Source organism: Aphis gossypii, unplaced genomic scaffold, assembly GCF_020184175.1.
Source record: "Aphis gossypii isolate Hap1 unplaced genomic scaffold, ASM2018417v2 Contig00975, whole genome shotgun sequence".
Lineage (NCBI taxonomy): Eukaryota > Metazoa > Arthropoda > Insecta > Hemiptera > Aphididae > Aphis > Aphis gossypii.
The window spans coordinates 1-12,399 of record NW_026083392.1 but is presented as its reverse complement, the minus strand read 5'-3'; the positions used below and the strand labels follow the sequence as shown (position 1 = coordinate 12,399).

The 12,399-nt window shown below is 25.5% G+C and overlaps 1 protein-coding gene and 1 long non-coding RNA gene across 12 annotated transcripts; one reads left to right on the top strand and one right to left on the bottom strand.

The window, feature by feature from the left end:
• Positions 1-329: 329 nt before the first annotated feature.
• On the top strand, positions 330-12,399 carry LOC126555656 (uncharacterized). Of its 11 annotated transcripts, XM_050210560.1 has the most exons (14): positions 3,924-4,316; positions 5,402-5,449; positions 5,576-5,729; positions 5,803-6,030; positions 6,182-6,346; positions 6,409-6,505; positions 6,560-6,661; positions 6,739-6,939; positions 7,008-7,094; positions 7,164-8,181; positions 8,246-8,408; positions 10,773-10,875; positions 11,520-11,676; positions 12,267-12,399. In XM_050210560.1, the coding sequence occupies exons 1-10, from the start codon at positions 4,283-4,285 to the stop codon at positions 7,455-7,457; spliced, it is 1,410 nt and encodes a 469-aa protein (XP_050066517.1). In that variant the 5' UTR covers positions 3,924-4,282; the 3' UTR covers positions 7,458-8,181; positions 8,246-8,408; positions 10,773-10,875; positions 11,520-11,676; positions 12,267-12,399. The 11 variants fall into 11 exon arrangements, 2 of the variants coding, with proteins under 2 accessions (XP_050066517.1, XP_050066518.1); XM_050210561.1 differs by lacking the exons at positions 10,773-10,875; positions 11,520-11,676; positions 12,267-12,399 and adding an exon at positions 8,480-8,903; XR_007606901.1 differs by lacking the exons at positions 3,924-4,316; positions 5,402-5,449; positions 5,576-5,729; ... (6 more) ...; positions 7,164-8,181; positions 8,246-8,408 and adding exons at positions 330-436; positions 532-688; positions 1,275-1,377 and having other exon boundaries at positions 11,520-11,622; positions 12,267-12,393.
• On the bottom strand, positions 5,909-6,861 carry LOC126555657 (uncharacterized). Its single transcript, XR_007606905.1, has 5 exons — positions 6,723-6,861; positions 6,530-6,646; positions 6,382-6,454; positions 6,141-6,296; positions 5,909-6,053 (listed from the first exon to the last, which is right to left on the bottom strand). It is a non-coding gene; the product is annotated as an uncharacterized LOC126555657 (long non-coding RNA).

The window sequence follows — 12,399 nt, the reverse complement described above, 5'->3', positions numbered from 1 at the left end:
ATAACAATTTCAAGTATTTCAATATATGTCAGTTATTCTCAAATATCATACTGTTATTTATACAATCCTTGTCATTATCATTATAGTTAGTTTTATATTTGTTTTAAGAAACATTTAATGTATAATATTTATTGTTTAATTGAAGTTGTGATAATTTAAATTTTCAGTATTATATTTTTAAATGTTTTTTCAATTTCAAATTTTTATGACAATTGATTCATTCTTCATATTTTTCTACAATTTCCAATACGATTGATACACTGTTATCAATTTACTTTTGCTTATCATGATATCATTTATATGTAGTTCAGTGCAATTGCTAGCTTCATAGTTTAAATTTTTTTATGTGTTTACATCTATTTAAGAATACTTTTCATTAAATTAATAACATCATAAACATAAACTTTTTCAAATTTTTTAGTTTTGTTGGCTATAGGTAGGATACATTGTTATAATCATAGTTATGGTGGTGTTTAGTATTAATCTCTTGTTAATTTTTTATCACAGATTAAAAAGTTATAGTTTTTGTAGATTGCAGTACCACGTTTGACAATTGATTTGCTGAACAATGGAATGGATTGAAGTACAAAAAGAAACATTTGACAAATTGGCCAGACGTATCAACAATGGACTTGTAAGAGACAATAGTTACTGTTTCTTAGACGTCAATACATTCAATTAGTTTATTGTAAGATTTGTGTATTAAATTAAATCATTGGTTTTTAGAATGTCAAAACTATTTTAGGTATTTAAATAGGTGTCAGTTAATCTCAAATATCATACTGTTATTTATACAATCCTTGTCATTATCATTATAGTTAGTTTTGTAGTTGTTTAAAGAAACATTTAATGTATAAAATTTATAGTTTAATTGAAGTTGTAATCATTTAAATTTACAGTATTATATTTTTTAATGTTTTTTCAATTTCAAATTTTTATGACAATCGATTCAATCTTCATATTTTTCTACAATTTCCAATACGGTTAACACACTGTTATCAATTTACTTTTGCTTATCATGATATCATTTATATGTAGTTCAGTGCAATTACTAGCTTCATAGTTTAAATTTTTTCATGTGTTTTACATCTATTTAAGAATAGTTTTCATTAAATTAATAACGTCAAAAACATAACTTTTCCTTTTCTTTTTTAAAGTTTTAAGTTTTGTTGGCTATAGGTAGGATTAATTCTTATAATCATAGTTATGGTTATGTTTAGTATTAATCTTTTGTTAATTTTTTATCACAGATTAAAAAGTTATTGTTTTTGTAGATTGCAGTACCACGTTTGACAATTGATTTGCTGAACAATGGAATGGATTTAAGTACAAAAAGAAACATTTGACAAATTGGCCAGACGTATCAACAATGGACTTGTAAGAGACAATAGTTACTGTTTCTTAGACGTCAATACATTCAATTAGTTTATTGTAAGATTTGTGTATTAAATTAAATCATTGGTTTTTAGAATGTCAAAACTATTTTAGGTATTTAAATAGGTGTCAGTTAATCTCAAATATCATACTGTTATTTATACAATCCTTGTCATTATCATTATAGTTAGTTTTGTAGTTGTTTAAAGAAACATTTAATGTATAAAATTTATAGTTTAATTGAAGTTGTAATCATTTAAATTTACAGTATTATATTTTTTAATGTTTTTTCAATTTCAAATTTTTATGACAATCGATTCAATCTTCATATTTTTCTACAATTTCCAATACGGTTAACACACTGTTATCAATTTACTTTTACTTATCATGATATCATTTATGGGTCGTAGGCAGTTGTCCGAAAAATGATAAGAAGGCGACGACTGATAACAGTTTTAAAAACCAAAAAGCGTTGCCAACCATTACATACAAAAGTCGGCATTTGTATTTATAAACATACAAATATTTAACAATAATGATTATATAGAACATTTGGTACTGGTCTAGTTGACGCCCGCCACATTATAATACACATTTTGTATTTTCGATAATCAATAATTTATACAAAAATGTACGATTAATAATACATATAATACATTATATATTTATGATTATACAGAACAATTCAAGCGGTCAAAATAAAAATATATAAAAAGTATGGCAATATTATATTAATAAATAAAAAAAGTGGGCAAGTGAGTACCGCTCTGCTGTACATTAGGTGCCGTATGGATCATTATTATATATTATAGGAGTGTTAAATTTGAATCCAATGATAGTTATCATTGTATACGAAAAACGATTCTGAACGAAGATGATTTGTCAGCCTAGGATATAATTTCTAGTGGTTGGTGAAAAAGGTGGTTTAAAAAAACCAGCTTATATTAAAAAATATTTTGAAAATTAAATCACGTAAAGAAAACGCGAATCTTAATAACTGGTAAAATTTTCAAGTATCTACGACTTATACTTTTTGAATAATAACAAATATTTAAAATCGTTTGAGGATAAATCGTTATCGTTACGCTATTTCGTTAAAATTTAAAATTCAAACGCACTTAAAATTTTTCCTATAATGATGCTTCGAGTTTTCTCTATAGATACTTGAAGGTAAACTTATGGAAAACTTAGTGTTGTATTTTTAATCCTTAGTTATAAACACAAAAAATTTTATGATTTTTCAACTTCAAAATTACTTGCAAATTTTCGCGTTTTCGACAGATTTCGTAAAAATTTGAACTAAAAACGCTTATAAAAAAAATTGTGACTAACGATTTTTAATTTTTTTTAGCTACATTAAAAACAACTCATTAGGAACCTTGTATTAAATTTTCAAAACTTTTTGGTCATCCAAAAATTTTTTATCGACACTTTAAAAAAAATTTCTCAAAAAAATCGAAAATTTCAGTGGTCTATAAATAACTCAAAAAAAGTCAAAATTTTTTGAAAATTTAACTATATACGGATACCACTGACATTAACATTTGGTGAAAATTTCAAGTATTTTCAGTAATTAGTTTTTGAATTACAACCATAAAAAAAAATCGATTTGGTCGAAAACTGGTTTTGCGTAAAAATTGCCGTTTTTCCGTCATTTTTTTTTTGTTTTTCTCGATTTTTTTGAAAACTGTTGAAAAATGTTAACTTTTTACCTCTATAATGCACCAAGGATATTCACTTTTACATCGGAAACTACCCCCATAGTTTGAAATTGGAGCATTATTTCGACTAGTTATGCTGTACACAGACACAAAAAAAAAAAAACACACATCATTGTAAAATCAATACATTCATCACTTCGTTATGTGTATAATGGCTGGTTTGTTGTATATTATTATAGGCTCGCCAGGAATCAGATATAATGGTTGATCCAACTCGTATACGTTCACAAATTATTGGCAATAATGTGTATTTTCCGACCGATCGGGTACACATACGACGAAACACTCATTGGTCTCACGACATATGCTACCAAACACCCATTGCTGTGGCAGTATTCGACCAGCATTATTTTTGCGTCTAACAAATAAACTTTCGTCGATCTCGACAATACAACCAACACCTCCTATTTTGGAATCACCTTGAGAAATTTTCCATATACCAACTTCCCTCATAAAGTTATTCCAATCTACTACGTAGATTTGCTCATTCCAAATTCACGTTTACAAAAGTCCACTGATGTCAGCTCATGAGCCCAACCATAAATGAAGTGACCAATAGTTGGCAACTTTAACTTGGCACTTTGTATCCAATTATTGGTCTTGATACCTTTTTCTGCTCGACATAATCTTAAATGACATCGCCACCGACCCCTTTGTGTATCCAAAACCATTTCGTGTCCACTGTCGCAAGTCCTAGTCTTATGGATAATATTTTGGTTTTGCAAAAAAATTATTGCCGATGAAACATCATGCACGGCACTATAAATTTGTCGGAAATTCATTTTTTTTTTTGTTCAGATGACAACTGAATAACTGAGGTAGGTACTTCATAATGTTATATACGACACCCGCTGTTATACTTATCTAATATATTTAGCCATGGATTTAACCAAACATAATTCTTAAAATATCTAGTTAGAGAATTTCACACAAATACCTAACGTATATGATTTCGTACCTTTTTTATCTGCACTCTGCAGTAGATCAGTATATTATACATTTTATAACATCAAAAATACGAGAGATGTAGGTAAGTGGTGGGCGTCAACTAAACTTGAGTGGCGGGGGAATTACCTTCCTGGCGGGGGTCAACTAGACCAGTACCCTTTTCTGGATTACACATTTACACAACTTGTTGAATAATTTTAATTATTTTTCTTTTAACTTTCTCTAAACATTTGTTAAACATGTCGCTTGAACAAGCCACTATTTTGGAATATGGTATGTATTTTGAGAATCTAGGACAAAATATCCAAATGTATCTTTTTTTTCGAAAATAAGTAGGTACATTACAATTTACTTTCTAATACAATTACCTCAAATATTAAATTATTTAATTATAAAAAAAATGCCTAGTATAATAATAGTAATAATATCACAAATTATATTGCACACATATTAGTCAAATAGTCAAATAATATAAAATAATTTGTTTTTATGAATACAGTACACACAATAAAATAAAATATTAAATAATTTTCTAAAATTATTATTATAAATAAAAAAAAATGTATAATAAAATAGAAAAGGATCTAGAACTAATCCCGTTTCTATATAATTCTATATCTCCCCCAATCCACCCCTGAGTTGAGTTTTTAATAAAAGCTCGCCACGCTCAGCTTATGGATCGACGCGCAGTATACATACACTCACCGACGATTAAGGTAAAATGTAATAATATATAAAAATAATATTGTACTTCAACCTGGAAATTTCAAAAAACGCCAAGGCTAGGTATCTTATTGTTTAAATTATCGACATATTTGAGCTAATTGTATTAGAAAGTAAATTGTAATGTACCTATTTATTTTCGAAAAAGATACATTTGGATATTTTGACCATTGGATATTTCGGTTTGGATATTTTACAACAGATAATTTTTAACCGATTACCGTATTTTACAACTTCCTTTGATTGCTGAAATTCAACGTTCAACAATTTTTATTTTAATTGTTAGCTTAACTTGAGCTAGGAAAAGGTTAAAGTTAAAATGAGTTTAATTGACAGTAGAAATAACTTATCTTTCTTCAGTTCATTTGTTAATAATCTATTATTTATTAAAAGCTTATTTTATATTATTTTTCTTGATCAATTTTCATGACTTTAAAATGCTAATTGATATAAACAATTTCATATTTGTTAAATTATTAATTGACATGTGTATTGTGTATAGTTTAGTAAAATAGGTACATACACTGCACATTATGATTAAAGATCAATAAAATTGTTAATTTAAGAAATTAGAATGAACACAGTTACTGTTTAGGTGATTCACATACTAATTTAAAATTTAAATGTTTATTTAGATATTGTAAATCATGATCACAATTACTCTAAAATTCAAGATGAAGCTGGTAAGTAGATTAAATAGTTAATTGCATGTGTTGAATCAAACTTATGTAACACATTATTTATGTAACCCAATAATGACTACATATTTGTAAGGGGTGTACACAATTGTTTATCTGTATATTTAATAGTAGAACCTCAAGAACAAGTACCCGCTGTTCTTTCTACGCCTAATATCCAGCCACATTGTTATACCATAATTCCGGGTATACAAAGAACCACAGAAATAATTCGTGATAATTTAGGTTTCATGTATTATAAGAACAAAAGTACTCAAAATAAAATGTGAGATTAAAATACATTAAAATAAAACTAGTAATTTAAGGTTATACAATACCTCATAATTGTAACTGTTTAGCTATTTGGCATGCTTGGAAAAAAAACAAGGAGGCCAATGTACGGCAACTGCAGCCATATCATCAGATAGAGAAAACAAAAGTTTTAAGTTGTCAAAGCAACATAACCATCTAGTAAAACCGTTTGACTTAGATGTTCCATTTCTTCGAGAACACATAACAGAAAAGGCTTTAACGAAAACTGTAAATTCATATGTTCCTCGTGGTATATACATGGAATCAATTGTAAAGTTGGTATCATATTTATTTTTGTCTAAAAAACAATACAAATTATACTAATTTAATATTAGGTTTAATGATCAATAATTTAGGTAACCTAATATACGAGTCTCATACATACACTTCTGATATAATGTTTGAATCTTATTTTTTTTACTAAAGTTTTCCAGAAGCTGCAAATAACTACACCTTCATTCAGTGTGCAGAAAGAATGAGGCGATTGCGACAAGGAATGTTCCCAGCCACACCTCAAAATATTTCAGATTTCCATGATTTGCTAAACAATGACAAAAACCAAACGTTTACATTAACATTGCAAAAATTACAGTAAATACAAGTTGATAATAAATTGAATATATTACATCTACTTAATAATAATTTTTGTATAGATTTTATCAAGGCCCGTTGGTAGTAAATGGAATTATTAAAGGTGTCCTGTATTGCAACATAGCCCATATTCAAAAAATTGAACAACATTTAAGAAATGTATGTAAATATAATGGAAATTACTTTGTGTACAATTCAGTTTATAATTTATAGGTTCGTGTAGCTGGTTGTGATGGTACATTCAAAACGGTACCAAAATTTTTGGATAATGATGCTTATCAGATATTTTCTTTCCATGTCCTGTTCAAAAATGTTGTAAGTTTGTTAATATTTTTTTCAATTATTATACAATAATACAATTTAAAAAAATACATACTAGTTTTGTTTTTTAGAGCTTCCCCCTAGTTCATGCTATCCTCACGGGTAAAACACAGGATATCTATTTACAACTCCTGAGGTATGTCAAAAGTGTGTTACCTTTAAACTATGCAGATTTAATTATAATAACAGATTATGAGTATGATCTAATTAATGCCGCAAAAATAGTATTTCCTGAGAGTAAAACTCAAGGATGTTATTTTCATTTTTGCCAGGTAAATAGTAGCTTCACTTTTTGTCGAATCTGAAAAAATATTTTATTAATATTAAGAAATATATTTAGGCAGTCGTTCGGTACACTAGAGTTAAAAAATCTCAAATTTTTCATTTAATAAAAACCAATTCAAATGCAACATGTATATTAAGAATGGTAAATAACAAATAATAATAAATATAAATTAAATACTTAAATAATTTACCTCTTTATATTTATGCATAGATTTTAGCTTTGCCATACTTACCGGCTACAAGAATTGATGCTATACCATCAATGGAAGATGCTTTCAATGAAGTCTTAGAATATGTAAACAATTTCCCTGATTTAGCTGTGCAGTTAAATGATTTTTTAATTGATTATATTTGGAGATATTGGTTTCTAACAATAAGCCCTGAAAATGTCTCAGTATATAATCAGGAAATAAGGACAAATAACTACATTGAGAGTTATCATGCTTCGTTGTTGAGACTAATTAAACCACATCCCAAAGTTTGGGAATTCCTCAGTATGGTTTAAAGTTCAATTTTTATAATTGTATCATCATAAGTGTCAACTAATCTTTACCTATGTGACAATAATTGTGTTAGAAAGAGTAACTAAAATTTAAATGTTTTATGTGTTTTTGTTACAGGAAAGGAGAAAATATAGTACTTAGAACCTTTACCTATACAGTTTAAAAATAATAACTACCTATTTTCAATATTAATTTATGTTTATGGCTTTTATTATGATTTTATGTATTATTTATGGATGTTCCATAATCAAAGCAATGTTTAACTGTGAATTTATAGGATATTTGTTTTAAAATTGTAACATGTTTGGGTATTCAATTTTTGTAGTAAGTATACTTAAATGATAGACTATTAACATGTTGATTCCCATTATTATATTATTAATCAGAGTAAAAAACATATTTTGAATGAATTTCCAGTAAATATCTACTTTTCCAGTAGTTAAAAATAAAAATTATTTCTAGCACTGCAAATAAAATAACTAGCTTGTGTCATGAATTATAAATTCACATAATTCATTATAAAGTATGTATATTTTTTATGTATTTTATTGATAGAATGTTACTACAGGTTGATGGATAATAGTTTTTTTTAGGATTGAACCATAAAATACTATTAAGCTTAATTTTAACTTGGTAACTAATTATTATTATATATTTACAGATCAGTTACAATTCTTAGAAAATCAATATAATATTGAATTTCAACAATTGATAAATAATTTGAAAGTAAGTAGATCAGAGTATTGAATTATATTAATTTATTTTATCAATGCTATCAATTAAACTATAGATACGACGAACCAAACAAATTAGAAATCATAATACTCAAGTTATAAGGGGTTTGTTACAAGAGTTGGTGATTGACAGGGATCCTACCCGAATAATAAAATTTCTAAGACGAGCTGGGCATAGAGTCGATGGTTATATAGCACAGGAGATTGGTATTCACCTTGGTACATGTTTTTTTTACATAACTTGAAATAATATTCTATAATGATCAATACAAATTAATTTTAACTTACAGATGATGAATAGCTTAAATAACAAATTATAGCCAAACATATAGCTAAACACCAGCAATAGGGAATTATAATTTTTATTTTTTATAATTTTGACTTAAATTTAAAATTTTTTTTATTTTATTTTTGAATAGATATTTTGTTAAATTTATCTTAATTTTAAGGTTATCTATATATTTTGTATGACAATGACATAGAATCGATTTTAAATGTGATTAATACTTTGCGTTTATTTTACTAACTAGAAACTTAATTTATATATTTTTGTTCAAATAATTAATTTGGTTAGGTTAATTATGTATATGCACCTAAATATAAGCAAGGCTGGGCACTAACGAGTTAAAAACTTTTATTTTAACTATGTTAAGTTATTTATACATGTTATATTATTTGATTTTATAATATTTGTGTACAGAAATTCATTTTAATACATAGGTACATTTATTTAAAACTAAAACTAAATTTAATTAAATAACTATTTTATTTGTTAGCTTTAACTGTATAAAAAAAGTAACTGATTAGTGATTTTTAACTATGTTTAAGTAACTTTTATTTTCTAGTTAAATTGTAACTTCTACAAGTTAAGTTATTTATACATGTTATATTATTTGATTTTATAATATTTGTGTACAGAAATTCATTTTAATACATAGTCCGATACATAGGTACATTTATTTAAAACTAAAACTAAATTTAATTAAATAACTATTTTATTTGTTAGCTTTAACTGTATAAAAAAAGTAACTGATTAGTGATTTTTAACTATGTTTAAGTAACTTTTATTTTCTAGTTAAATTGTAACTTCTACAAGTTAAGTTATTTATACATGTTATATTATTTGATTTTATAATATTTGTGTACAGAAATTCATTTTAATACATAGTCCGATACATAGGTACATTTATTTAAAACTAAAACTAAATTTAATTAAATAACTATTTTATTTGTTAGCTTTAACTGTATAAAAAAAGTAACTGATTAGTGATTTTTAACTATGTTTAAGTAACTTTTATTTTCTAGTTAAATTGTAACTTCTACAAGTTGAATAAAACAGAAAAGTACCTTCCTATAAAAAAATAGTTAAAAGACTTTAAACGTAAGTTATATTTTCAAAAATATTTTAATTAGCAGCCTTGTTTGTTAACAGTAATAAATGTAAATTCATTGTAGTATAATATTAAATATTAATAACCACAACTTTAAGTACCTAATTTTACTAACCTCTATAATCTACCTATTAGAAATGTATTTTTATTTATAAATTGTAAATAAATATTAGATATTATATTAAGTTTTCACACTTTTGTATGAATAATGATTAATGACAATTATAGTGAATTATACAAATAAAAATAAAATATAAAGATACTAGTAAGAGTACTTAATACAATTATGACGTTTTCAACATTAAATATCTATTTCAGATTCTGAGGGAATGTATTTAAAAAGTTAAAACGTGTTATTTGAAAATGTTTTATAATTATTATTTAGATGAAATAATAGTTTTTTTAAATTTAAATATACAAAAACTTACATTTAATTGTGTAGTGCATCAGAGTGATCAGCCCATACGACTATACGAGTAATAATAGTCGAGTATACGACAAAATATGTCACAGGAAATACGTCTATTTCATATTATTAGGATATTATATTATATAATAGACAATAGTATGTCTTTAATCTTTATACAGTGTAGTTGTATTAAGGAATAGAAATAGATTAAATTTAATCTATTTAATGGTCGTATTATTAAATTAAAATGTTCTATTTTGTCATGCTATAAATAAGACATAAGTGATTAGTGAATGAAAATCGGGTAACCAATAACCATAATATAAATAGCATAATAGTATATTACACGATATCTTAATTCGTGGTATATTAATTCTTTTATTTTAAAGTTTCAAACTAGTGATACCACTAAAAGAAACAATAATTATTTTAACAAATGTTTTTAAAGTTTCGATGTTGGCAATAGATTTGACGCCACCATTTTTTGGTCAGAGCTGTTATCAATTTTCGGACAACTGCTGTTCTCCCATCATTTATATGTAGTTCAGTGCAATTACTAGCTTCATAGTTTAAATTTTTTCATGTGTTTTACATCTATTTAAGAATAGTTTTCATTAAATTAATAACGTCAAAAACATAACCTTTTTCCTTTTCTTTTTTTTAAAGTTTTAAGTTTTGTTGGCTATAGGTAGGATTCATTCTTAGAATCATAGTTATGGTTATGTTTAGTATTAATCTATTGTTAATTTTTTATCACAGATTAAAAAGTTATTGTTTTTGTAGATTGCAGTACCACGTTTGACAATTGATTTGCTGAACAATGGAATGGATTTAAGTACAAAAAGAAACATTTGACAAATTGGCCAGACGTATCAACAATGGACTTGTAAGAGACAATAGTTACTTTTTCCTAGACGTCAATACTTTCAATTAGTTTATTGTAAGATTTGTGTATTAAATTAAATCATTGGTTTTTAGAATGTCAAAACTATTTTAGGTATTTAAATAGGTGTCAGTTAATCTCAAATATCATACTGTTATTTATACAATCCTTGTCATTATCATTATAGTTAGTTTTGTATTTGTTTAAAGAAACATTGAATGTATAAAATTTATTGTTTAATTGAAGTTGTAATCATTTAAATTTTCAATATTATATTTTTTAATGTTTTTTCAATTTCAAACTTTTATGACAATTGATTCAATCTTCATATTTTTCTACAATTTCCAATACGGTTAATACACTGTTATCAATTTACTTTTGCTTATCATGATATCATTTATATGTAGTTCAGTGCAATTGCTAGCTTCATAGTTTAAATTTTTTCATGTGTTTTACATCTATTTAAGAATAGTTTTCATTAAATTAATAACGTCAAAAACATAACCTTTTTCCTTTTCTTTTTTTTAAAGTTTTAAGTTTTGTTGGCTATAGGTAGGATTCATTCTTATAATCATAGTTATGGTTATGTTTAGTATTAATCTATTGTTAATTTTTTATCACAGATTAAAAAGTTATTGTTTTTGTAGATTGCAGTACCACGTTTGACAATTGATTTGCTGAACAATGTAATGGATTTAAGTACAAAATGAAACATTTGACAAATTGGCCAGACGTATCAACAATGGACTTGTAAGAGACAATAGTTACTGTTTCTTAGACGTCAATACATTCAATTAGTTTATTGTAAGATTTGTGTATTAAATTAAATCATTGGTTTTTAGAATGTCAAAACTATTTTAGGTATTTAAATAGGTGTCAGTTAATCTCAAATATCATACTGTTATTTATACAATCCTTGTCATTATCATTATAGTTAGTTTTGTATTTGTTTAAAGAAACATTGAATGTATAAAATTTATTGTTTAATTGTAGTGGTAATCATTTAAATTTTCAGTATTATATTTTTTAAAGTTTTTTCAATTTCAAACTTTTATGACAATTGATTCAATCTTCATATTTTTCTACAATATCCAAAACGGTTAATACACTGTTATCAATTTACTTTTGCTTATCATGATATCATTTATATGTAGTTCAGTGCAATTGCTAGCTTCATAGTTTAAATTTTTTCATGTGTTTTACATCTATTTAAGAATAGTTTTCATTAAATTAATAACGTCAAAAACATAACCTTTTTCCTTTTCTTTTTTTTAAAGTTTTAAGTTTTGTTGGCTATAGGTAGGATTCATTCTTATAATCATAGTTATGGTTATGTTTAGTATTAATCTATTGTTAATTTTTTATCACAGATTAAAAAGTTATTGTTTTTGTAGATTGCAGTACCACGTTTGACAATTGATTTGCTGAACAATGTAATGGATTTAAGTACAAAATGAAACATTTGACAAATTGGCCAGACGTATCAACAATGGACTTGTAAGAGACAATAGTTACTGTTTCTTAGAC